This window comes from Meleagris gallopavo, chromosome 5 (assembly GCF_905368555.1).
Source record: "Meleagris gallopavo chromosome 5, MGAL_WU_HG_1.1, whole genome shotgun sequence".
Classification (NCBI taxonomy): Eukaryota; Metazoa; Chordata; class Aves; order Galliformes; family Phasianidae; genus Meleagris; species Meleagris gallopavo.
Window position 1 is genome coordinate 12787803 of NC_139408.1, and position 27915 is coordinate 12815717.

The 27915-nt window shown below is 37.7% G+C and overlaps 1 protein-coding gene across 6 annotated transcripts in view; it reads right to left on the reverse strand.

Moving 5' to 3' along the window:
- KCNQ1 (potassium voltage-gated channel subfamily Q member 1) overlaps positions 1-27915 on the reverse strand; it is a 332148-nt gene that overhangs the window by 96508 nt on the left and 207725 nt on the right. For all 6 annotated transcript variants that reach the window (XM_085224288.1, XM_085224292.1, XM_085224293.1 and 3 more), the window contains 4 exons: positions 16252-16327; positions 8689-8783; positions 8091-8137; positions 6705-6766 (listed from right to left, as the gene is read on the reverse strand). In XM_085224288.1, coding sequence (XP_085080414.1) covers positions 6705-6766; positions 8091-8137; positions 8689-8783; positions 16252-16327 — 280 coding nt within the window. The remainder of the gene's footprint in view (positions 1-6704; positions 6767-8090; positions 8138-8688; positions 8784-16251; positions 16328-27915) is intronic.

The following is a 27915-nucleotide window of genomic DNA, read 5'->3' on the forward strand; positions in this document are numbered from 1 at the left end:
ATGAAGGATGGCCTTAGTTGTAGTTCAGTTTATAGAAAATGGGCAATCTCTGTAAGAAAGTGGAGTACTTAAATTGCTTCCGTATGCCTGTGCTTCAGCATCTGGAAAAAGACTAGGGATTAAATTAATAGGGATACTTAATCTTCCATATGCCTCTTAATATTATTCTGCATCCCCCAGGCTAGCAGTTCTGCAAGTACTGTATACAAGATAAGTGACTGCTTGGCTGTGGTTTTGACTTTTATTGATTTTGCATCTTTTAAAATTTCCATTCTAAAGCATAGTGTTCAGATTTGTTCCTAGTTATCAGAAAGGCCGATTCTCATAGGTCTATTGCAGAAGCTGCCAGTGTTCAATACCTGAACTGTCCAGAGCACATTCAGCATGCAAAGTGCTGAACTTGTTTATGCCAGACTTGTGTATCACTCACTGTTCTTCCATTTTATCACTCATGGAAGGCTCTAACCGGTCAATTCACAGCACTGACCACGACGTCAGGAGATTACTGCTTTTCTTTTTTTCTTTTTTTCCAGCATCATTCCTCAATTACAAATAAAGCCAAAATATTCCTTTCCATTGGAGTGAATGAAATCACCATCAGTCAAGGCTTTCTTTTCTTTCAGTTGAAGTTTGCCTTTCAAATGTGCACCAATTCTTATGTTCCATCAAGAAGCACAGTAACTGCTCCCACAGACTTCACAATGGCATAAAAAAAGTAGACAAAAATGGCACCAAAGGTGATGTTAGGTAAAGCAGTTACTTTGTGGAAAATTGGGAGATAAGCTACACGCTATGAATTCTTCTCAGTAAACAAGCTGTCAATATGAAACCTGGCACTTGTGAACCCAGAAGAGATGGGTGAGATAATACTTTCCTAAGTAAAACATAAAATTATCTAACGTATGCTATTAGGATTGTAAATACAGAGAATAGAACATTCTTAAGCCACAAGAAAGGCCCACTGTAATGCATCAGCCCACAAAGCTGGCATAGAAAAGGACGTGGTTCTAGGACAAAATCTTGCAGCTACATGTTAGCATGTACTGACACCACAACAAGGAGCAGGAAAATGAAGCAAACAACCCCATTAAATTTTAACTTCTCTGCAGTCCGTGTCTGCAAACCATAATTACCAGAGCTCAGATTCTAAAATGATAGTGGGTCATATCTTTAGTGCTGGAATGGTAATGAGCAATTAATACCTCAGCTTTAAGATTCACTCAAGGAGTGAATAAGGCTTTCATTTTCATTTGTATGGAAATGCACATCTCAAATGCATGCAAATGACCAATGCAACTAAATGCTTGCAGATTAGGCAGATTAGATATAAAACCTTTTGCAATGGGGAGCTATTAGTTGATTGCAGGAAAGAGCTGAACCAGTGAAAATCTGTAGCAGGACCTTGATATGTCAGTGACTATTCTGTTCAGCTGGATCATAATTAATAGGATTTCAGCCAAAGTGATACAGGTATGGATGGAATCAATGCTCTGGTGAAACAACTACAGGAAATAATTTAGCCAAAAGAAAATGTTGCAACCTACCGGTCTCCAGCTCTTTATGAAAGCCACCTCAGATAAAGCCTTGCACTTACTATCCTTTAAAATTCCATGCTCAGAACTCACATTGAAAATTGCATCGAATATACATAATATAATTAAGGTTTTACTGAACGTGGGACCTATACATCTAACAATCAAAGACACTGTAGATGGAAGAGAGAAAACCAAATTACCACAACCAGAACCCTGAAGAATGCCACAAACAAGAGAACTTCCTTTCAGACACTTTTGGTTTTGTAGAGTAGTTCAGATTTCAAGTGGGCAACTTAAGAAGCACAGTAGCATTTGTTCTATTTTAGGGTAGATGTTGCCACATGACAGATTTGTTTTTAGATTAATTCAAAGGCGGTGCAAACTGCATTTACAGGAAATCTGAAAAAGTGATATGATTCTTCGTCCAGTGATGCTTGAATTTCTACATGCAGCTATTTGGATTGCTACTAGTAAGAGGACAAGGGTTCATGTTTTCAAATGAAAGCATGCAAAATGTACATATGCTTGCAATAAATATCATCCTGCTGCATTTTTGGACTCGCAGTAAAAGATGTCACGCGTCTCACTACCACACACCTTTTCTATAAACAGCAATTTCCATTTAAATCGCTACAACTTGAAATTTAGCAGTAGATATTGTCACTCCTAACATTCCCTGTAATAGAAAAATACTATTATGAGATGTTAATCATAGAATGGTTTTGGTTGGAAGGGACCTCTAAGACCATCTAGTTCCAATCCCCTGCTATAGGCGCCTGGCCTTGAATGCTTCCAAGAAGGGGGCATCCACAGCCTTTCTGGGCAACCTGTTCCAGTCTCTCCCTCACAATAAAGAATTTCTAGAATGTTTAGTCTAAATCTACTCTCTTCCAGTTTAAAACCATTTTCCCTTGTCGCTACTTGCCGTTACAAAAGGTTAATGGCAACCTTGTTAATACTGATATTAACACCGCACTTACTGTCAGATACAAGAGTAGTTCTGAATATGCAGAAGGGAACACCTGGAGAACTGCTTTTGGATTCCTGTAACTATTCTTCAAAGGCAAATTTTAAAAAGCATCCAAATAACTGCACAAATTTAAGTGCCAGTTTAAAACAACTTAGTGGAGAACAGAGCTCAACTTTTATTACTTAGAAATAGATGTATCTGTTTTTTAAGTTCTTTTGGAAACCCAAATTGTGTTATTCCTGCTTCAGCAGGGCTTACTGACATCTGTGGAAGTCTGATATGTAGGCACAACACACTGTTAAGAGTCCAGAGACCATCAATTTTGCCTTCACTGTGTACTCTGGATGATTTTCTACTGTTCCCTTGTGTAAAACTGAATTACCCAAGGGCAAATAAGCACTAAGGCCATCTGATTATCTGCAAAGTGCAAGCTGGGTCTGACATTCCCAAATTAATGGCCAGCAGAAGGAACAGATAATCCCAAATAGCATTATAGTCAATTATAGTCAATACAAAATTAAAGCAGTGAAATGAAGAGATATGGCACACAGAAGGTCTTGAGTGCATTGAGGACTTTTTTTCTGGATCGAGCTGCTGGGCACACCCTGTATTAAACCACCGGCATGCAGCGGTCTCTGCATATGGATTAGCAGTGGTGTGCTCACACAGCTGTGCATATCTGGTAAACTGCTTTTGATTTTAATTTTGGTAGCAATCCAGCAGTGGCCAGGTTTCTTGAGGGTAGGCAGAATAGTCAGTCACAGATGTTTCAGGATGAAAAAAAAAAAAAAAAAAAAAAAAAGGCTGGTCACCGCAAATAAAATGATTTGTTGCTGCTGTAATCCTGCTTGGCTACATTCTCTGAGGGACCAGATAAGCATATCTACATGCCTGGACATGGACAGTTGCTATGTTAGCAACTGTTAGGAGTTAGGAGCTCTGTCTGGGCACCGCACTGAGGCAGTTTGTGTCTTTTGGACCAAAGCTGGCTGCTGCCCAGGCAGACTGGGGAGTGGGCAGAACCACCGCCTGCAACTGCCAGCACGCAGCTCTGGCAATAAGCTTTTCAAAGAGCACAGCACTTCACACTTTTTGCCTTTTTTAACTAACAGAAAACAGCAGCGAAGGCTAAATATGCTGAGATTACAGACTGGATTTCCTCCCCTCTTCCCCCCCATCAAGGCCTATCATGTTGTACCCCTTCTAGTTACATTCAAAACACCACCTTTGCAGCAGCTTGCCAAAAAAACAACAACAAAAAATCTACAGGAAGGAGTCTGCGAGTAGGTTCCTGCCACCTTGATTCATCCCCTTGGCATTCATGTATTAGGAAACTATCGCAAAATACGTATTCTACAAGACCAATGTTCCAGTTGGTGCACAAGATTAATAGATCCTACATACAACAGTATATTGAGAGGATACTTATTTTCCTCAAAGATTATCTATATATATATATATGTATATAAAAATATCTAATACTAGCAATACAACTTCATGTTTCAGAGATTTAGAAAAAAGGAAATGGAATTGTTATTTTTGCTGAAAGCCTCCCTCCCTCTCCCTCCCTCAGATAAGCACAGTTCTAAATTTAAAAAAAGGCAAAACAATATATATATATATATATTGTTGATTTCAATACATGGAAGTTCATATTTGTGTCATAAAGCATCATAATTCCTGTCAATTCACTTGTGTTTCAGCATTATATTTTGAAAATTTCCCTTTCAAGTGTTGCCTCCTGCATTCTGCCAGGCTTTAAAGCACGTCTGCTTGTCCCACTACTACAAATAGAAAAGCTTTGCAAGAGTGACATGATGTCACAGAAACGCAATTACATGCTCCTGAAGGCAGAATTAGCTTTATTTGTAACAGCTCCTCGACTCAAAATGCACCTCCACAAAAGCCTACAGGAATGGATTTCAAATGAAATTGAATTCTGCCTCTGTGATGTGCCCATAACAAACAGATCCCATGCAAACAGTAGATGCACATAAGCACAAACACTCATATGGTTTCAAGACAGCACAGCATCACGTAGAAGCTTTCTGGAACAAACAATTTGTATTTGTGCACAATAATTGGAAATGGTTCACACACAACATTGTACTCTTGGCGAAGCTCAGAGGAAGATGTAGGCACAGACCAGCCCTGCTGGAGGTTTAGGCTGATCCCAAAAGGATTCAGAGAGCTGCCGATGGCCATTGTACCACCCTGAGATATAGAAAGCTGATTTTAAAATGTCTGAGAAGTCACAATGGCAGTTAGATGTTGCCTACACTACTGAAAATCTCTCTTTAAGAAGTCCAAGATTCAAAACTATTTCAAAACTAAAGGGAATGTAGCTAAATGTTTAAAATACATGGTCACCTTCAAAAACAGCTGATCTACATATTTTTTAGGCAGCACCCAGCTCGGGAAGGATTTAATTGAGTGATAAATCATCCCACGCACAGAATAGAGAAGGCCAGTCCTGGAGATCAAAAATCGAGCTCTGGCTGCTGCCTGCAGCTGCAGTAAAAATGTAATTTCAGCAGTGCCAGTGTGCTGACATGCACACTGCTGTTTGTCGACTCCAACTGAAATTCTCTATTTTTAGCCTTTCAGCTACTTTCAGATAAAATTCCTGCAGATAGGAGTAGCTGTATAGGTCAGATAACATACAACTCTGAAACCACAGATGACCTCATGCAACTACAAAGAAAGGTCTGTTACTTAAAACAAGGCTAAAATTTAACCCAGCTATACTAAAATTAAACAGGGAGCATTTTACAGTCCCATTACAAGGCATAAAACAACAGTCAGCATAAATTCATGGCGTATTTACTTGTAAAAAGAGTAATTAATAACCCCAAGTAGATTATCTCTGAGGCAGCACAACACCAACGCTTTCTCACGCTCGCTGGAGATTTTACAAACACCACTGAGAATCTATTTTAGCTGTCATCTGAGAATTGTTTGTCCAAACTGAAAAGTCATTGTTCTTTGTCACAATCCACAAGACACATTTTGTCATGTCCCACACTTCTAGCTGACATTAAGGAGATAAAATGAATAAATGTAACTCAAACTTTCTGGAATGAGAGTCCATTTGTAAGGACGCTTACTGACCACAGACCCAAACAAGCAGTCCACGGCGATTTTTCTCTGTGCAAAATACACTGTACTTTCCTGTTTTCTTCTTCATTCTTCATGTTTGTTTCTTTATATACCAAAAGGCACCTGTTTCCTTCAAAATGCCATTAATTTCTGATAGATAGAAGCATATTTATGAGTGCTATCATTCAAGTCTTTCTTACGTATTTAAAGATAAATGTATATAGCAGAATGGATATATCTCACACTAGATACAATACAGATTGAGAGGATCAGTTTGTGCCTATTGCTCTGTCACACTCATAACTCTCTTCTGGTTTGCAGAATATTTGCCAGATATTTATTCACAACAAACACTTCATGAGGTATCACAGTCTGCTAGTTGTGGCAGAAAGCTTTTTTCCCCACAGCATACTTAAAAAAATTCTACTTTTCTTTATAGTAACATAGACAAGCCCACCACTCCAGTTTTCTTCTTTTCTACCTTAAAGCAATGACATTGTCTCTACCTGCCATCTAATCTTTCAAGCAGAGCCAGCACTGAAATAAGGGGTCACATAGCAGTTAACTGTTAATTTGCAATTACAGAACAAGTCTGATGTTTTCTGACTTCAAGTCACTTGAAAGGAGAAACTCCGTTTGTCACAGAGAATGAAAACCAGAACAGAATAAGGTTTGCTCTCACACTCTCTAAGGAATTGTAGGTGGAGTTATATAAACAACAAAGCAACGATCAAAGGGAAATCTTGGGACTGTAATATACTGAAGTATTAAAGGAACAGTCTTTTATCTATCGTAGAGGAAGGAAGTAGAGCATTGAGACATGTGTAATAAATACAATTAAAAATCAAAAAAACAAGCAAGTCCTCAAAGAGACCGAAATCAATTAAAGTCTGTTTTTTTTTTTCTTTTTTTTTCCCCCTTATTCTATTAAAAGCAGAAGAAAGAACCAAAAGTGGAATCTACAACAAAAATTACACTCCATCACCTAGAAGAACCAGCCATTCAACTCTATTTTAAGCTGAGCTTTTCCCCTCATCCTATGAAAAAAGCTCTGTTCAATCACAGACCATATGCTTGTTCACTGTCAGCCTCAGGCTTACCTTGTCCTCCACTCTGTTCAGCCTGGCACCAATCGTGTTACTCCCTCGATCTTTGCTTTTTTCTGTGAACAAGAAACATTTTCATATTAATATATGGTGTTATAACAAAATAGCACTAAGCCACAACAGGGTGTGTATAAGTAGCCCACCAACACAGTGTAACTGAACACCTCTACCAGGCTGGTAGTTTTATTTCTGAAAAGCAGCTTTTTGTTTCTTTTTATAGTGCAGGCCCAAGCCACGGCTTTTAACAGCCTGTAAGTTTAAGGCACTTTCAACCTTAGCTTTATGCTTTAACCTGGGAGATCAAAACCGGTCCCAAGTTAGTTAATATTTTAATTACTGTTTAAAAAACAGTGTACAAAAATAAGTACGAGCAACATACTTGGACAGTGTTTTATCTTTTTTTCTTTCTACATACCATACAGAAAAATAAACTTGAAAATGACAGTAACAGAGTTTTGATTAACCAGTCTTGCTGCTAAACAAACGTAATACCTTGGGCTCCTTTTCTACTTTCTTTTCAAAGATAACAAAGATGAATGTGAATATTATTGATTTCATAGGAACTCTGTATCTATAGTACACCATTTTACTGGAAACAGGTTGAGCCCGAGAGAGACTAGAGTCATTATCTTGAAAAATCCAGTGAAAGTAGGTGCTATGGTTTAACCTGGCAGGTGGCTGAGCACCATACAGTTGTTCACTCACTAAACCCCTTCCCAGTGGGATGGGTGAGAAAATTGAAAGGAAACAAACAACAAAGTAGAACTCATCAGTTGAGATAAAGCTATTTACTAAGAGGAAGAAATTAAAAAAAGGCAATAGCTGTGCCAAATATACCTATATGAACGTGTATAATAAATGATGCACAAGCAATTGCTCACCACCTCCTGACTGATGCCCAGCTAAGCTCCTGCTCAGCAGAAGAGCCAGAACTTCCACTCCCTTCAAAGCACCTTCCACACAATGTCATCTGGTATGGAATACTCCTTTGGCCAATTTAAGTCAACTGTCTTAGTTCTATTCCCTCTCAGCTCCTTATACTTTCACTGAGAATGGCCTTGACTCTACAACAGTGCTTAGCAGCAACTGTAAATACCAGTGTGTTATCAACACTGTTCTTCTCCTAGAAACAAAACACAGCATCGTACCAGTCACTCTGAAGAAATTAATTCCACCTCAGCTGAAACTAAGACACCATGTGCTTTAAATATCTAATTAAGAACAGCCCTATTTAAGAAGGTGTTGCTAACTAAATATTGCAGATACCTAAACTTCAGGTGACAACTTTTTAAAATTGTTGTAACAAAATCAAAAGTATTTTTAAAAGGATTTTCCACTAATTATATCTTCATAAAATAAAATTTAGACATATTAATTTACCTGAGACAGAGATGAAAAGAGATGGCTTCCCTATGGATTGATCCAACCTGTAAACAAAGAAGAATAATTTTTAGCTATTATCAATCTGAAGTAGCATCTTCATCAGAATGGGAGGAGACCTCTTCACAAACAAGAAATGTGAAGTTCAAAAAGTTATGGTTTGTACAGTAAATGAACCAGCATTAGATTTTAATGGTCTTTAGCTATCTTTAGCAAAAGTGAAGTTTTACCATGCCCGCTGCTTTTCCACATGAACAGAATTGCTCTTTCCTCAATTCTTTGGTCTACTGTAGCTTACTTACAGCATCCATCTGTTCTCTCTTTGTTTGCTCCTAAGTGTAATTCCACTAGAGCAGGCGATGTTATTTCACTCTGTACGAGCACATCAAGGGATTATGGCCTACAGTCAGAGTAAGCTTAGTCTGAGGCAATGCACACAAGTATAATCAAAACAGTAAATCTCAGTTATCAGATTTTTAAGCTCTCTGCCTTCTTCATCTTCTGTAAAAATAATGCTTTATTTGAATGACATTTTTGTATTCCGTGAATTTGCACAGTCCAACCAATACAGCATTTGTCATCCTATCAGTTGTTATACCTCCTCTGTAACTCCTTGATTCGCACCATCAGGTTGAGATGACCCTGGGAATACTGCTCAATAACATCTCGGACATCGTACGGCTTTCTAGCTTGCTGCAAAATAAAAATCAGAAACAGATCAGTAAGCCACAAAGATGTATGAATATTCCACGTAACGTATTTTTTTTCCAAAATCGAGAAGTAAATTCTTCTAAACCCATTTAACATTTTATTAAATTTTCAGATAATTTGACCATTGTATGATTATATATTTATTGTGGAATAATTATGACAGTTCTGATTTAATCCACCTTTTTTTGTTACTGCATGTCTACATAACTTTTGCAAGATTATCCATTAAACTTGAGGCCAAGAAAGTATGTCTGCTACTTTGCTCAGAACCTTGTGGTCACTTTAGAGCATCTTCTGGAAATCAGTTTTATTCTCATCAGCTATTAGCCAGTAGAGAACTCTTTTGCAGGTGCAAGCACTTATTCTCAGCTTGTGCTCTCAGTTCAGTTCATACTATGTGAACCTTAAACCACAGTATTGGTTGAAGCTGCATGACTGATTTCCTTTTGCAGAAAGCCTGGTTCAGCTTTCTAATCTACTGGGAAATACTGGGAAAAGACCGGAGCAAGAAATGATGAGAAGGAAAGGCCTGGGTTTGTAATTTGTATTTCATGTATGGGGAGATCTTAATCCAAGCTATTAGTGATAAAAATACTTTTGTGAATTATTAAAGGCAAATATCATTTTTTTCCAAGAAATATTGAGACTAGCTGCAAAGTAACTGAATGAACCAGTCAAAGTGTAGTAATAAACTCAAACTGAAGCAATGATGCTCTAACACAACAGAAGAAGAGTAGGGTCTAGTCTTCCTACATCAGACTGAATAGTTACACCTGACATTACAGAAGAACAGAACAGGCTAGAACAGAGTACAACAGAGTACAACATTCAAGGTACAATATTCAAGGTGAGGCCACACCAATGCTAAATATAGCAGGAGAATATGGCTGGTTACACTGTGTTCAATGCACCCCAAAAAGCAGCTTTCTCTCTTGGCTTCCAGGGCACGTTTCTGGCTCATGTTGAAACTACTGCCACCAGCACCTCAGGCCCCTTTCTGCTGAGCTGCTCTTCAGCCACTTGTCTCCCATCTGTGATGTGTCTGTTGTCATTCCATCCATTTGCATTTACGTTTGTTGAACTTCATGCCACTTCTGATTGTCCAGTCAAAAGCACATCCTGGTTTAGTACTGTCAGCAAATCTGATGATGCAATCAACTCCTGCATCCAGATCACTGACAGAAATGTTGAACAGAACCATTCTTTGATCTGAGTCATGGGGAGCACTACTAGTGACCAGCCACCAGCCAGATGTAGCTCAATTCGCTTCAGCTCTTTGAGCTCTGCCCTTCAGCCAGTTCATCACCCAGGGTAACATGAACCTGCTCACAGTAAGAACATTTGTCCAGAAGGATTCTGGGGATGGTATCAAAGGCCTTACTGAAATCAAGAAAGATTAGATCCACTGCCTTCCCTTCATCTAAGCAGGTAACCCTGTCATAGAAGTCATCAAATTACTAAGGCAAGACTTTCCCTTCATGAACCCATGTTGACTATGCCTAATGACAGCTTTGTTCTTTAATTGCCTTTCAGTAGCACCCAGGACAAACTTTTACGTATCTTTTCTGGGTACTGAATTAGGACTGACAGATCTGTTGTTTCCTGAATCTTGTTTTATGCCTATCTTGTGTACAGGGGTATAACATTGGCTAGCTTCCAGTCAGCAGAGACTTCCATGACCTGCAATAAACTGTTGAGAGGGGTCCAGCTTTAACATCTGCTAATTCCTTCAGTGCTGTGATGTGAATCCTGTCAGGCCCCATGGACTTACAAACACTCAATGGATACAACTGGTCTCTTACAATTTCGGTGGCCACAAATGGAGAGTCATTGATCCCCATGGACCCCTAAACCTAAACCCTCTACAATCAATTGCCTGGGGACACTGCTAACTAGCTCCTTGCGTAGCTTAAAGTTTGCTCTCTTAAAATCCAAGGTGCCAACTCTGCTGACATTTTTCCTCCCTACACTAAAAATTTTGAACTCAACTGCTACATGATCACTGTTTAGAAAATGTTCAAGGTTTAATGAAAACCTATTAATTTTCAACAACATCTCCATCAGCTGAAGTCATCCAAAAAACAGGACTGAAAATTTCAGTGCAGTCTCCAGTTAAATGCAGGGAAAATCTCCTATGATAAAAATGCATTGCAGTGCACTTCATCTCTTGAAGAAAACGCTTTTTTGTATGTTTTGAGGGGAACAATTTCCTATTTATCAAGTTTAATATCTCTGCTTTATCACACTCCCTTGTTCAGGTAAATGAAATACTGGATAAGTACCAGATTAGAATGGCAGTCAGTCCATTTTACAATTAAATTACTTTTGACATCCAACTGTTGTCTTCAGATACTGCCTTAAGCTGTTTCAAAATCTGCACATCTTCTGAAGATCAATTGTTCTGCATCTAAATAATAGCTTTTGTTAGTCTCCTGTTACATTTTGCTCTTATTCCACCTGCTCTTAAAAAACTAGAGTTCGGCACTTCATCTTTAAAACTCTCTCTTCATATATTTACTTTTTCAGTAAAATATCACTTCATTAAGCAAATTGCGTTTCAGTCCGCCAGGATCTCAGAAACCAACTGCAAACCTTGGGCTCATGTGAGATACTCACTTATTTGACCAAAGAGCACACAGAGGAATTCCCAGGAAAGCCAAGTGCTTACACACACTGCAATCATAACCGACAGCCACAAAGAAGCCTGACCCAACAGTGGCATAAGCCTGAAGTCTTGTCCACAGACTAGTCCTGTAAATGTAATACTATCAAAACAAACAAACAAACAACCCCCTCCCCAAAAAAACAAACAACTTTACTATCTTCATGTGATAAACCAGCAAGAGACAGGTCTGCAAGATCAGCTCAAAAACTTCAGGTTCAGTAAAGCACTTCAGCAGGAAGAAGCACCAAGAGCTTTCTTCTGCCTTCCATACTCTGCAGCAGGAGTCTGATGGTAATTCTAAATAGGTTACTGTCTGGTTTCTGTTTATCATTTAACAAAAACTGAAAATGTGGAGTAAACATAATTTATGAATGAAGTTCAGTTTCCAAGCCTGATGGAATATTTAATAGTCAGTACTGATTATTCTGTAATTACTTCATAGTGAAAGCTGACCTTTCAAGAAAAAATACTCATGCTGCTGCTGTTGACAACTGAATTTGTTAGTTCTGTAAAAGGAAAAAAAAAACCACAGCAGACAATGAATAAGTATTAAAGAAAAACGCACAAGCCAGTCCCACATGTTTCCTTAGCTTCTTTCCACTCCTTTTTTCCTCTGCTAATCGACTTATGGTAAAGAATTTCCTAAGTGAGAAAGACTTTCTCCCATTATATATGAAAATTTGCACAAATCACCAATGCCAGCACCAAATTAGAAATGCATACAAGTGCCCACTGCTGTTCCCTTGTAGCTGCATTCAGAGAGAACTTTCCCAAAGGCAGACCAGGGAGAGGGGAATCCCTGCAAGGGTATATCTGGGAAATGTAACCAAGTAACAGTCAAATAAAATGGGCCTGGGATCCTTTGAAACAAGGACACTTTGAACTTCATTGTTTGCTACAGCCCAGTATGGAGATTAGGAAAGATTACACACATACAACTCATGATTCATACTGTGACAAACAAATTTCATATGGTGATGTGTCTAAATGCAAGATTTTCCAGTGAAATCATAACAAACCAGGCAACGGTTACTCATGTCATTGGTGGAAATCCAAGCTGTATCTTTAGTTTATTCTATGTATAGAATACTTGCCATGGTGAGGAGCACAAAACAAATTAAAAGCATATTTCAGAAGGGAACTGAAAAAAAAAAAGTTTATAGTTGACAATGGGAAATCAGATCAAGTCCCTGGTCTCTGGGTATTTTCTGGTGGATGACACAATTGTATCCATGTGCATAAGTCACAAAACATTTAGGAACTTTCCTAATTGGAAAACAAATGTTATTTACCCATGAACTCAACCAGTGGAAATATCTAACAATGGTGATTTGCTTTCTGAAAAGCAAATCTAGGATGGAGATACCTGATTTAGACCTAATGTGAAATTTACTTTTGTGTAGGAGGGGTGGACAGAGCCCAGAAAACCATTAATTTCTAAGCACCGTTTTCCCTATAATCTATGGAATCCTTTCATAACACTGAGTTCATCTTAAGTGATGCACAAGACTTATGTTTACTACTAGTAGACCTTTCCTACACAATTTGAATGAGTCCCACAGACTTTGCAAGTGTTATAGCTCATTTACAAGAGCATAAACACATCCATAAAAAGGGCATTAATTCTTCAAAATGTTATGGTGGGTTCCTACACAGGCATCATCATATGGACTGTATTCAGACCTAGACTTTAAAATACACCATAAACTTGTCCCCTTCTTTTGAAGAGGAAATGATTTGTATGTGTGATGCTTCACATACTATTGCTTTTCATGTCCTTTGAAATGTCTTTGTTTAGTTTCAATTTGTTTTTAATTACCATTTTTTTTTAAACAGGAAGTCCCTGCTTTCTAACTGACATTTGTCCTTGTGTTGTCATCACCACTTGTTATTGATTGAGGTCTTTAAAACAACGTATCTGCACAAAATTAGACATACAGGTGTATCCTGCAAACAGCTGGTACAGTTTAAGAAGCATGCTGGGTTCATGCTGAGACCTATTTTGCAAAATTTTGCTCTTCCTTCCCTTCTTCTCGTTCTTCCCCTTCCCAAAAACTTTGAAGGCATCTCTAGAAAATTCTCCTTTTAAGTGCTGATCTTGCAATTAATTCTTCCAGCTTACTTTAAACATTAGCAGTCCAGTGAACTTTAGCTGAAATATACATAATTTTTTTTCCATAGATAAGGGAAAAATCTGAATTTACTGTTAGGAAGCGACTTTTCACATAAACACAAAGTTTCAAAGGCAAGTATCCGCCAGAAAACAGCTTCTATGTAGACGTCTGAAAGATTAAGTTTTCAAAATGCGTATTCTGCTTTAGCTTAATTTCAGGTATTGTGTAGGACTGATTAACACAAAGTATATACTTATTAAAATGTTTAAACATGTGCCAAGTAATTTCTTCTGATTATTTTATGAGCACATAATAGAACAAAGCAGATTTACAACATACATTTGAGGAAAGAATAATAAGAGTGGTTATCTTCTAATTACAGGAGAGGTTTCCAAAAGCACCTCGTGGCTAGAATTTCAAGGTGACTCTGTGCATTAGGTTACTTAAGTGCTTTTGAAAACTGTACTTTTGGTGCTCTCCAAATTTCTAAACTTGGTCATGACCTTGTATTCAGAAATTATGGAAAAGTATCAGGTATCTCCCTATTGGAAAACTCTACTTCCAACAGGAACAGAAGTATATCATTTCAACACAGTAGTGACTTCAGATATTTTACTTTATCTTAACTTAGATTGTTAGTTCATTACTAGCAGCTCATATTAATAATTCAGGAAGCATAAAGACTACTAAAGAAGGATAAGAGACAGCCTTGTCGACGAGTTTTGTAGACAGCCAGGAAGAGGTCTTTTGCAGGTGAGAAAGTAAGAGCACAACCGAGAAACCAGCTTAGTAAATGGGACACTGAATACAAACAAGTTTCGAGTAGGAACTGAATAGTCCCATTCTATTCAGTGAAATGCTTTTTCAGCTTCTATCAAGTCACCTGCCGCAGGGGAGTTTCATTTATTTGCCAGGTGGATAATGTTGCACACAGTGTTCAGGCATTTTCCAAATCCGTTTTTGACAATTACCACCTGGGAGGTAGATATGTAATGTGTAGATTTCTTGTTTCTAAATAGCTTTGCTAATGCCATGGCAAATATTTTATGTTCTGAATTTATGGGAGCAATGATTCTGTAATTACCAAAGACCAAAGAATCACAATCAGTTTGCAGAATAAGAATAAACTAAAGTGTAATGAAATTGGCCACATTCAATGCTGTTTCTCATTGAATAGCAATGGACACTTCACTGAAATGGGCCACATCCCTTTCCAAGTTACAAGTGCTGACCAGCCAGCACTATGGAACTTCTCAACAAAAATAACTACAGAAATTATTTTCCAGTAGCCAGATTCCATGGCTTTCTTAACTTTAGTCTAAGAAAAATGTTAGGTGAAATCTGCTAGCAGAAACTTTCTGAAAGTGTTCCCATCAAGAAAATCCTTATCGTGGGAGATTTCAGCCTAAACAGTCTGAATACTTTATCCACAGCTGAATGAAATTTGGGGAAATATACAGCAATATTAGCTAAAAATTGGCTCATCAATTTTGGGGAATACAAAAAGATTCACAAAAGAAAATTACTAAAAAATTCAGGTGATGGTTCTAAATTTTGGAGCTGAAGTCAGAATCCAGGCTTTGAAGTAGCAGCAAGCAGCAGTTTATAGAAACGATGCATTCATGAATAGTTAATTACCATCATTTTTTTAATTCCTAAATGCTGTGCTCTTCATATATTTGAAGGATAAAAGATCCCTCCTCATCACAACCCTTTTTTTGGTGTAGATTAAGAGAAAGCTTTTCAATCTCTTCCATACAGTAGCGCCAAGTTTATGCTCAAGTATGCATGTGGGCAGTTAAGCTCTCCTCTTTCTTTGCATTTTCAGCTGTGAAGCCTGTTCTACGGAGACTGTCCCTTATTAATTCATTTTAAGTCAAATTATATATTTCTTATATACATGTATATTCACCTGGTTCAAATCAAGCTGAAGGCTGTTGAGACACGTGTTTTTACGAGATTAACTAAATTGATTTTAAAACCACATTCATAGAAAGTTTGCAGTCACAAATTTTTATCCATACCAGGCAACCAAGTAAATTAGTTACTGCAAAACACTCATTATATTGCAATATCCCTGCAAGGGAAGAGAGGGAAGAGACACGCTGGAAACGTTTGTTGGTGGGGGCTACAGGAGTAAAGAGAACAGACTGTCGCAAGTTGTGAAGGAGGTGTGCAAGCTATGATTAGGGACAAGTGAAAAGGATGCTGAAACCTTCCAATCCACTAGCAAATTTCCATTCCAGTTTCTTATCAGGACTTCAATATCATTGACTAAAAGACAGAAATAAGGCTGAGGTAGTATTTTAATCTCTAATCCTACTGACTCAGCATGACAGTAACATACAGCTCAGAATTAATGGAGACATATGAGAATGTTTGCACTGTGAGAAGGAGGCAGCGATAACGGAGGGTTAAAGGTCAAGTCCATTAGCAGAAAATAACATTTTAATTCAGACTGCATTTCAGGAGTTTAGCCTATTTTCAGTGTGTCCACAGTTGACTAGCCTGCTGCTAAACAACTGCTCTATTCAAGTAGGGAGAGAATAGTGGGTGTAGCTCTCCGTTACTGAAATGAATTGTGTCAGTCTCTTAAAGTTTCTAAAAGAAACAATGAAGCAGGAGAATAAGAGGGCTTATTAGGAAAAGCAGCTTTCTATTCACTACTCACCTGAAACTTTTTCTTCGCCACAAAATACTGCATTCTTCGAATCACTTTAATTGCAGCGCGGTGATGTTCTCGCAGCCTGTGGGAAAAACAAGGCAGGTGAGTGAGGTGAAGGAGCATCTCCTTCCAAATGGTGAAATAGCAGCCTTTAGTAAGTGCTTCACCAACATGTAGATGTGTAATGTAAGGAGTAGCAATTCATCCATTGTGTACAACACAGTACTATTTCGACCTTCCCCACCTCCCAAGAATGCCATAAAAGTCAGGATTTTATCTGCCCCACGTTGGGTTTGCATACATGTCACAGCAAGAAGTGTTCACCTAACCTCTTTGTCAAAGCAATCCTCTACTCATCTTTCCCGATTCAGCCATGCACAGCTTTTGCACACAATTAGAATTCATGTTTTCCTTTCACTCAGTCTTGTACAAGACATCCCTTCATGAATATCATTTGGCTTTCAAAAATGATTTTAAAAATACTGAAGATTTTCAAGTAATTGCCTGCTAAATAATCCAAATGATCCCGCAGTAGCTGAATGTGACCTCAATATACACATGCATCTCCAAAGTGAACTGGAAGTGTACATAAATACAGACTAAGCCTGAAGGTCTTTAAACAAATGTATCTCCTTCTCATGCATACAAAATAAGATGACAACTAAAAATAAAAAAATAAAAAAAATTGCTATACAACTTTTCATACTACCTGGCAATATTATTTTTCAGAAGGAAATGTATGTAAGAAACCTGTTTATTAGAGGAACAGTCATTTGCCATCTTTCATAATTTTTAATGCTTGTAAGAAGGACAGTTTTTTCTTCTTAACATTACAGCGCCAAATCTAATACATAAAATATCTGTTGATGACTTATTCTACTTGCTCACTGTATTACTATTCTTCAGATGTGTTAGAATATCATTATTGGCAAGTATATGACAATGTTTACTTCTTTTCAAAAAGGTTGGAACCTCTAGTATTTTGAGTTTTCATCCCAAGACTTCCAGTGATGGCTTAAGCACAGGAGCAGACAAAGCAGAGCTGGTCTTAGATATTCCACGTGTTTTTCCTTTATAGATTGTTAGTAACAAAGCTGACAGGAAGGGATACTCCGTATTGAATATCTAAGTCTTGTAAAAGATTGGCTATTTAGTATATTATAGCATGGTATTACCCAATTTGTTTTAGTTAAACACAGTCTGAAGTATCAGTGAACATTCAGTTAACTCCTCACGACAAATTTATCTCAGCAAACAGAAATTTTGCATGTCCCAGTGATGGACATCAGTCCTCTGAAAATATGATAAGAAGAGCCTTTATGAAAACTCTCACTTTTGAGTGGGAAACTAGCTTTCTCCAAATGCAAAAGCCAAAAACAAGACCGAAATACATTCATTTCCTACACGTACATACTGCCTCTCAGCTGGTGTCTAAATAAAATAAACAAAATAAAATTAAAAAAAAAAAAATAAAAATTGCTTTCTCCTGATACACTGTAAAATAGGATAGCTTTCCAAATTAATAACATAAGCTTTTCAACACAGGCCCACTGTCCGCTATGTGCATTTACATGGAATAACTGCACCTCAATGATTATGCATTGTTCCCCAAATCTGCAATTGGGTTTGTATGGGAGGCCCTTCTCAACTAATGCTTACTGAAGGGTCTCACAGAGACTCTGTGCAGGTCCCCTCTCATGCACATTTGACTGCAAGATTGTTATAAGAATGGGAATTCACTTATAAGTGGGCCAGCTGCCTTCTTGGATCCACTCCCAGTGAACTGAGTCAGCTCAATGCTAGTAAGTGGTATTCCCATTGCGAGAGCCCTTGCTGAATCACTGCTCAGGACAGAGACAACATCCCCAGAACCAGAAGGCAATAAAGAATTTATCTTTTTAAGTCCTACTTCACAGAGTTAGATCCAAAAAGATAAATGCTGCTGAATTTGGTATTAGGTATTAAAGTTGTGATAGCGTAACCTTCATGCAGGTATGCATACATTAATGTACACACAACAAACACCTTATGACAAATGGAAATACACTTCACTTGCAATAAAACTGCTTGTAGTGTTTTGTTTTATGCTTCATTTCCTCTGGGGTGTCCTTCACAGTCCATTATTTTTAAGGAAAATACTTTTCTTTGGGGCACACGGTCACCAATAAAGTACACCAAATCCCTCATCCTCTGTCTCAATGCAGAGGATCATCTGTACGCAAGGCAGCAGGACAATAAAAATGAGATTCACCATTCAGTCACATAACAATGCTACAAGACCAAAATGATTTTCCAATGCTGCAATTTTAAATCAATCCTTTTTCAGTGCTAACATGAACTTCAGTGCCAGGAATGGAAGTTAATATTTTGTTCCTTTACATTTCCAACTGCAATAGGAAACCTCACAGTAAACTTCTGCTTATGCCGTAAAATCTAATTCTGCCCAACAGGCTGTCCTGCTTCCCTGAGATTAAATGCTTCTGCAATGAGGGAAGGGAATAAAGCATTTAATTAGTAGCCAAGGTTATGATTCACAGTTGTTTGATCTCTTTTGCAAACTGGTAACAAATGCTTCAGTAAATTGAGAGCTTAAACATTAACTGGCAATATTTGTTTGTTCAGCCATTCGTGACATCTCTAAATTCTAGTTACAAAATGACTGCCTGCAATCTGGAGGGACATACAGAGTCATTGTATGCGAAATAGCTACACAATGCATTATTATCCTCCAAGCAAAATCTTCATGAAGACTGTTTTATGTTATTGTATTTTAAAGGAGCGTGGAGGGAAATTACATCATCTGAGAGTGCTTCTAGGTACAGGGACAGCACACTTTCATGGTTCATGATCCAGAGAGAAAGCGGGAGACATCCTCTGGAGAATTACTTCTGCACAGAACACATCTCCAATGCAGTGCCAGGTGCATGTCACCTCCTTGTTCATGCTACAGCTGGGTCATCAGGAATCAGGAAATTTTCTCCTTTTCAGGCAGGGACTTCTGAGACACCTATGAGAGCTTGCCTGTTTCAATCTATTGTGGGAGCTAAACACTGTTTCAAGTGAAATCCCTACTTCATACAGGCTTAGTTATGCTGAAATTTGGTAGAAAAGTTGTTTGGTAAGTGCACTGGTCTAGTATTAAATGGGAAGGTTGGTGGCCCTGCCTGTGGCAGGGGGGTCGGAGATTCATGATCCTTGAGGCCCCTTCCAACCCTGGCAATTCTGTGATCTGTGATTCTGTTTAATTCTGCATTAGTAACAGGGGCAGTAGAAAAGACTTTTGCCCTTTAATGAAGCTTTTCTTCTCTCGTGAGCATTCATCAGGCTTAGGCTCTCACTGTGCCCACTCACCTCGTGATAACTGACATCTGAACTGAATTGCCAACCACCATTTGAGTAATTTCAATAACCCCCAGGATGTTATTTTCAAAAATAAGTGGCTTTCATAACTGCAAAATCAAGCTAAAGATTACTGCTTCCAATACTAGACAGCCTCTCATTGTGAGCTTTTCTGGGAAAAAAAAAAAAAAAAAAGCAAAAGCAGATTAAAGGGACTTTGTTGTTGTTTTTCAAATAACACTTTACTTTTATTTTGCTCCCATAAATTTCATGTTGGTGAAGTCAGTTCAAGCAGCTGAAATACCCTTTCCATATGATGGATGTATCTCAGAGAGGCAGTCTGAGCATCATAGTGACCCCAGTGCCAGCACTGGGATCAGTCATGGGAGGGGCAGGAAGAACATTCCAGTTCAAACGTTTAACCATAAGCCATAAGGCCAGAAACATCCACTGTCCTGTCTCGGACCAAGACCAACTGCTCCTTATACACAGCTTACTGCACAGCCACTAACTGCCAATAGCTTTCACTGGCTGCCCATGAACTTGTGTCTCAATATAAATATGATGTCAAGATAATCTTCAACACAGCATATACTACTCAACACTTCTAAAGGACTTAAACTCAAAAAATTAATGACCAGAGCTGCTAATGAAGCAAGAAAATTGTCAGAAGCCATAGGAATTATCTAGAAGGGTTACAAAAAATATAACAACTAATCAAAAACAGAAAGTCATCCTGGTAGTAGCAGGGTTGATAACTTCATACAAGCCCTAAATTATTCCTATTCTGACACTTAGAGACTAGGTTTGCTTTTTTCTGTGTACTGAAAAAGTAACCTGCTGCTGATGTGGTCACTCCATGAAGTGTGAGAAATGAGGACAAAGAAAAAAACACAACAAGAAACATGCAACAAAAGGCAATGGGTGGCTTGAACATCTGCACTATAAGAGAAAGCCTGACAGAATGAAATGACTAGAAATCATTAGTTTTTCTGCCTTCTTTTGTTGTTAGGTTACTAATCCTACCACAAACCATTTGGAAGAAACCTGATCACTTCATTAGTCAGTCAGAAATCTGGACTGGAATTTCAAATAATTTGGAAAACAAGCATGCTGAAGAACTTAAGGTACTTTTACAAAAATTCTTATTTGGTTGGAAAGTTATATATTTACAAATGCCCCAAACTATTGTAAAAGAGCCATTAGTATTGCAATGCTATTTATTTTTTACAGCATACCCAAAACCTCAACACAATCCCAAAGGTATGACTCATTCTACAGTCCTGCATTCACAGACAGCCACAGTGATGACCCTAGACTTCAGCCAGCATCCATCTTCATTGCAGGTTGCTGTCTCAAGCCTGCAAAGGGACCTGCAGGGCTTCCCCAGAAGAATGTTTATGGGGCCAAGGCTGAGATTCCAAGAATGGATATTTTCTTCCACCAACCAGGAAGTAAGCAGTTACACAGTTTGGCTGTTTCACATCTCAAGAAAAATTAAACTTTTTTTAAAATAAGAAGAAGCTTTATGAGATTAATCTCCTTTCTAAAATGCACAGTTCTTTCATTAAAGAATAAGATAGGAAAAATATTTAGTAATTGGGTATATTTATTGTTCTTACAGTGATGCTGAATTTGATATCAAATCCTTAGTAATCCCATTACAAGTTTGGCCCCCTCCTCATCTTAGAAAGGTATTCTACGTATTGATTTAGTGCTAACAGAAATACTGAATCAACAATTCAGAGGAAAAGTGGTGCTAATTTCCCAGTTAAAACACTTGTATTTTGTTCACTTGTAAAACATCTTATTTTCAGGACCATAATATCTGGCACAGACATCCCCGTGTACAAGGGCATCGATACCATCAGAGTTAAAAGGTCAACACTGCTCAGAATGAGTTTAACAAGAAGGAAAACTCAGGAGGAGAGAGCTACAATATCCTTTACAAATACTCTCTTCTCAGTAAACCTAACGCTGATTTGAAGTCAAGCTCAGTTTTCAAATATATTCAAATTCTCTGCAGTCTTCTTAAATTTCTGACTAAAGACAGAGCTGAAGTATTAAGAACTATGGCTGCAGTTGGTTGCCTTTAAGTTTTTGGCACTAATCATTATTTGGACTTGAACTTTATCTTTAACACATCAGATTTTAATAATATTTTCTGCATGTGAACTGAAATCTTTTTCCATTCAGGCACTGAAAATTGTTCCTTGTAACAAAATCTGGTGGAAAAGATTCAGAGCAACTACGTTAGGCCAATTCATTAGTGCATTTAAGTCTAACAGAATCTTTCATCATTAGCTCTCTGGGGGCTTTTGGTATAGAATTTGCTGTGACACAAGGTTATTCTTGTCTTTTCACACATTCTGTCATTCCCTACACATTACACTTGATGGGAACCTCTGCTATTGGGCAACATTTTATATGTGACGAGTTGGAATGGATCAGGTTGCACTGATGTGTGTCTTGTAATAGGAAATGCTTGCTCAGGAACAAAATTAGAATCACTGATTATTTCAAATAATGTGAGCTACCCAACTTCTTCTTGGATTTGGTACTAGAGCATGGCAACTGCTGTTTGTTTGTGATGTGCTTTTGCAGCCATCATTCTACGTTTCTCAGGGGCTCCCAAAAAATAACCTCACCCATACAATGATTCACAAGTAACGTATCTTAAGGCCAAAGTAGCAAAAGCTGCCCAAAACTGTTAGAAAAAAACAAGGACACCTGAAGAACAAACCAATTACAATTGCAAAGCTTTATTAAATGAGCTTCAGCCAAGCTTAGTGTTTATATAAATGCTTCCGTAACATTTTCAAATGTATGAATGTGCGTATTTTTAATAGACAAACATTTTTTTTTAACTAGATTTTGCCTTCTAGGGTTCCCATCTATCTTTGACAGTAAAATTAGAAACTAGTAACAACATAAATGAAATAATTCAGGTATCCCCATAGTGCTTACCCTCCAGGGTCTTCATAGGTTTAAATACAAAAAGGATAAAGAAATAAATGATATCCTGCAGAAAACAAGGAGAATCGCAAATAGCAGGTACAACACGTTTCAAACTTCCTTGGTCTTATAGGAAAAGGCATTCTAGTAATTACAGGTGAGCAGGTAACCTAGTTACAACAGATCAATGCCTCTTATCATGCTTGCCAGTTGCTCATGAACAGATACAATTCCATTTGTTCATCTACGCACTGAATAATTCAAACTTAGTAGCAAATGATTTCCATAAGGAATTTCGCATTAATAATTTAGAGAACAGGCTGTTTCAAGTGTCAAATTTTAAAAATGCGAGCAGCTTGACTTAAATGTACATGTCTCCTAATATAATTGCTGTTTCCTACTGAGGGGAATGTCAAGACTGACTTGATAAAGGAGATTCTCAGTGACTGTAAATTTATGAATTGTTCTTCAAGAATACTGTGCAACATCAAATCCACTCTCTTGGTACACATTTCAGGCAGTAGATATTTTGGTTATTGAACATGAACATAGCCCCAGAGGAATTAACTGAATCTGAATTAACATTTCTAAGTTGCTCCCTATACTGTCTTCTCTGATTGTATTTGTGATTGGTCTTTGTTACTGTTGTTGCTGTTGTTCAATTTAAAATATGTCAGTGAAAGGTGGCTTCAGCAATGGAAGGCCTGGGAGGCGGGGAGTCAATGGGGAAATAGGAGAATGGGCGTTGTATGGAAAGGGGAGAACAAACTGAAATGACTTGACCTGTATAAGGTACAAATGGTAATCTGAGACAGAGTGTGTCTGTAAAACACAGCTAATCAGTCTGGGCCTTTACAATATGCTCGTATTGAGGCAATCTAAAATGTGTTCTTAAATGTATGCCTGTAAAGGGAAAGAATCTTTGCTTTCCTGACTCCAAATTAACAGGAGTTACAAATGCCATGTGATCAGCAAGCAATGGCACAAAGCACAGATGTTTTGGGATGTTGTTTTTCTCCTAGGGACCATCAGTCTCACAAGGAGTTTGGCTTCATAACTCATCCAAAGTATAAACACTCTAATATCTATATTGCTGCAGAAAGACTCTATTGCTGTGACTCCAAGAGGAACATTTCACAACTGAATTTTCAAGAACAGCTTTCTGCAAAGCGTTCATGTTATACGGGAAGAGTGGACATGAATAAGAAAGATAGCACACCAAGAGTGCTGACACCATAGCCAATCTTCAGTCATTCCTCTACTCTTTAGCATGGTCAACAAACAAAACAAAAACTCATTCCCAGCTACTGGAGAGGATTCAGAATAGCTGAATAGCATAGGATTTTGGCTGTAATTTCTTCAACTTCTTTCGTGTGAAATGGTCCAATATACAGTATTTCTAGAGCCAAGACAACTAGCTTTGGCTAGAATAAACACGATCTTTAGGAATTTTTTTCAGGAATAATGCTATGCAAGGATGATCAGACATAACATCAGAGAGTTCATATGTGTTCTGCCAACTATATTAGCTAAGAAAATAACCCTTAGTATAGAAGTTTGTGTTCAAATCAAGTGAAAGTATGATATTTCTTGTACATCCTAAGCAGTCTTGATTGTTCATTTTCATTATTCTGTTTTTCCTTATGACTTCTGGCAGGCTATGAAGAACTGCACAAAGGACATGAAGAAAAAAAAAGGAAAATAAAATGATATTTGAAAGGGATTGAAATAATCTGTTTCACATAGTAGACAAACATAAAATCCTGTTTCCGTTTTGCCAGAATTGTGTGTTATGTCCTTAATTTGGTGAATTCCCCATTACCTACATTTAGTTAGCTCTTCAATAGCTGCATCTTGCTGAGTCAAAACCTGAGTTTTTTTTAACTTGGTTTCAAGGTAAAAAAATTTGAAAGTAACTAGACACAAATGATATCACAGATAAGTAAAAAATGATGTATGGTGTTCCAGACATATTCTGACAAATTAAACTCCTTTTCTAATGAAGCTGAATATAGAACACAATAGAGTTGGAGAGCATGAGGAAAGTCACAACTTTTTTTTTTTTTTTTTTTTTTGCAGCATCTAGTTTATAGCATTATTTTCTAGATAAAAAATATTTTTTGCAGAGCTTATCATTCATGGCCCTAAATTATAGAAGGACTTAAACGGCTAAAATCAGCAATGCTGGGAAGAAATAACCATATTGCTTATGGTTGCCTGTCTCCCTACTGTTGGCCTATTAAATTTACAATAACCTTTGGATATTAAACTGACTTCTGTTACACTGCTTCATTATGCCAACAAGTTGTTAACACTACAAGGTAGCTCTTTGTTGTATTCATCCTAAGGAGCTCCCAGACTGCTGCAAACTCAAGCCTGAGTCTGGCTTTTCTTCTTAGCTTGAACTGCATTGCTCAGAAGACACATCAGGTAAAAGGCAGAATATGAGATGTAACGCCAGCAAAATTATGATCAAGACTCATTATGACATCTCAATTATTTTTTCCCACTTTACATAGCACTTTAACATACTATCAATGATCTTCAAGGTCTTTTCCAACCTTACTGATTCTATGATTCTATAATTTATGTTCTACTATCATCAGGTAGTGCTACTACTAGCAACATCCTATTAGCCTTCAGTTCTGAGACAAAAGGATCAGCATTTATTAGATCAACTCCTGAAGTAACTCATGAGGAATCTGCGGAAGGTCAAAGCAACATTGCCTTTCTACTCACTTAACCTAGCATGACGACTTCAGGCAGAACCTTCTTCACTTTCTTTCTTCATCTCAGAAACACGCACATTTTTAAATACTGGTAATTAGAGACAAAATGATTGTGTCGTTTTTTTCCGTCATAAAGCCAACAACAGGCAAGAGGTTAGATTCAGTTACACGCTTTTGCAGCTTCATGCTATTCTAGTAAGGCCAAGTAGCTAAACCTACAAAGCATCTCTGCTGTTCAAAACAAGTGAAAGCAATTATATAATTTTGACAGACTAAATAAAGGAGCTCTCCTATTGTAGAGGCAGGAATTACAATGGGAAAAACATCTGGAAGACAACCAGCTATAATAGTAATATTTACATGATCAAAATCAGTGATAAGAATATTTCAGAAATCCCTAATATTGTCCATGTTGTTTTCTGTGAGAGATAACTGGTAAATTTTCCTGCCTTATCATAATGAAAAAGAGAAGATAAATGTCACCTCTGCAAAGCTGTTTGTAAGCACTATATTAACTTAAAAATATATGAGGCCAAATTCTGCACTGATTTACACTATGGTACATCAGAAGTGGATGGGAGTACATTGACTGCTCGGTCATCAAAGCTTTCGGCCTGCCATCTCTGCAGGGCCTCTGGATATAACTTACATGGAATGATATCAGTGTCTGCCTAAAGCTGCACTTTTCAGCGGGCGTATCCTCCCAAAGCAAAATGATAGAAAATTATAAACACGAAGGTGTTGCTATAGACTGTGCAAGCCACCCTGAAAAAAGCTGTAAAATCTTGCATGGATATAGGACAAGGGGACCTCACTTTCTATGTCAGTGACATCACATTGGAAAAAAATAAGTTACAAATGTAGCTCAAAACTGCAATTTTTGCAACTGGAAGCATACTCAAAGATTTGTTGTTTTACAATGGTGGAGAAACACATGGGATTTCAACTTGCAGAGAACAGCCTTTTCCTATAAATCACAGAGAGTAATCTGAAACCTTGAAACAGCACAGAGGCTCACATTTATGGATTTAAAACAGATGAAGAGCAAGCATGCTCTTAACCCTTTCCCCATATTTTTTTCCAAGCCCAAAATGAATATGCAAGAACTGAACAGAAATTAACTGGGTAAAAATCATGATTAATAAAATTCTGAGAACACCTAGAACTGCAGCTCTTTGACTGATTTCCCCAAAAATACAAGCAAGGAATTGTCCTAAAGCAAAGCACTGTAAAACACTGAGAGCATAATCCACTATTCGGACTGTTCTTTCATCAACTTTTATTTAAGCAGTTTATCTTGTTGAGATTAGGATCTCTCTTACAGAGCAAGACCTGGCAAACACAGACCCCTGGTTTTGAATGTCAGGCTATATTTCACTGGGAAAGGAGTACCTAGCAGCCTGTCGTCTCACTGTAAGTTTATAAACTACTTCATCAGGCAATAGGAGAAGTAATACTAACACATTAGCAATAGTTTCTCTTTGGAAATATGTAAGAGCACGAAGATGCTCCAAAGATGGTTTACTTATTGTCTTTTAAGACTGCCAACCATTTAGCTATCATTTTAGCCTCTGGTGGCTCACTGGCTGGAAAAAAAATAAATAAATAAAAAATAGAGCATTGCCTCCTCCAGCTGGAATCTGAAGACATAGCCTTTTTTTTAGCTGGAATATTGACACTGCCAAGAGGCATTAGTCTATACCTTGCCAGGGTCAGAGTTCCAGTCCTTCCAGAAATTTGCTCACAAATACAACATAATGGTATGATTAAATACAGAAATGAGCCATGATTGAAATAAAGTATGATGGTGTGTGGTGTTAAATCTCTACTCCAGAGTAATGTCTTAGTGGAAATCATAAACCAACCGACCCCGGACAGTTGAAAGGAGAACGGAAAGGATCATTTTAAGCTTACTACAACATCACTCATCTGCATGCACAATATTTGCCCATGGAAGTCCAGATTCTGTCCCTTTACTGGCTGCAGCTCAGCAAATTGGCACTCGAGTCCATGCCTCCTGATGAAAAGCTGGCTGGAAGGTCTTGCTGTAGTTAAGTAAAAAGACTGTAGTTCAAACAAAAAATGTCTCAAAAGTGGAAAACACGAGTACTTGAGTAATTTTCAACTAGGAAGTTACCTAAGCACACTAGAAAAACGCAGCATGAAAATGAATTCAACCTTAGCTATTGGGCATGTTGTGAGAGCACCCTAAGCGCTCAGCAATGATTGAAATTTTGGGCCACAATCATTAGGGAGAGTCCTTCTAAAATAACTTGATAAAACTCTGCTCTGTAGTTGTACTTGTAAAGAAAGACTTGGAGAAGAAAGAGAGACTAAATGAGAACTAATGCCGTTAGTAAAATTCTTTCTTACAACCAATATGATACATCAAATCATATGTTGGCAAATTTCAATGGCCATAAAACTCACTGCAATTTTATTTTATTTTATTTTATTTTAAATCATTTCAAACAGAATACTGAACATTTAGCAAGCCTGTACTTTTGGAAAAATTAGGATTATAACCTCAACTGTTTTACTTATTGTTGCTACAAATTTTAAAGCCAGGGCCCGATTTCAACCTTCCTTACTCCCCTTCAATACTGCAGATGCTCAGATCCAGATGTCATCTTTGTCTCTTGTGAAC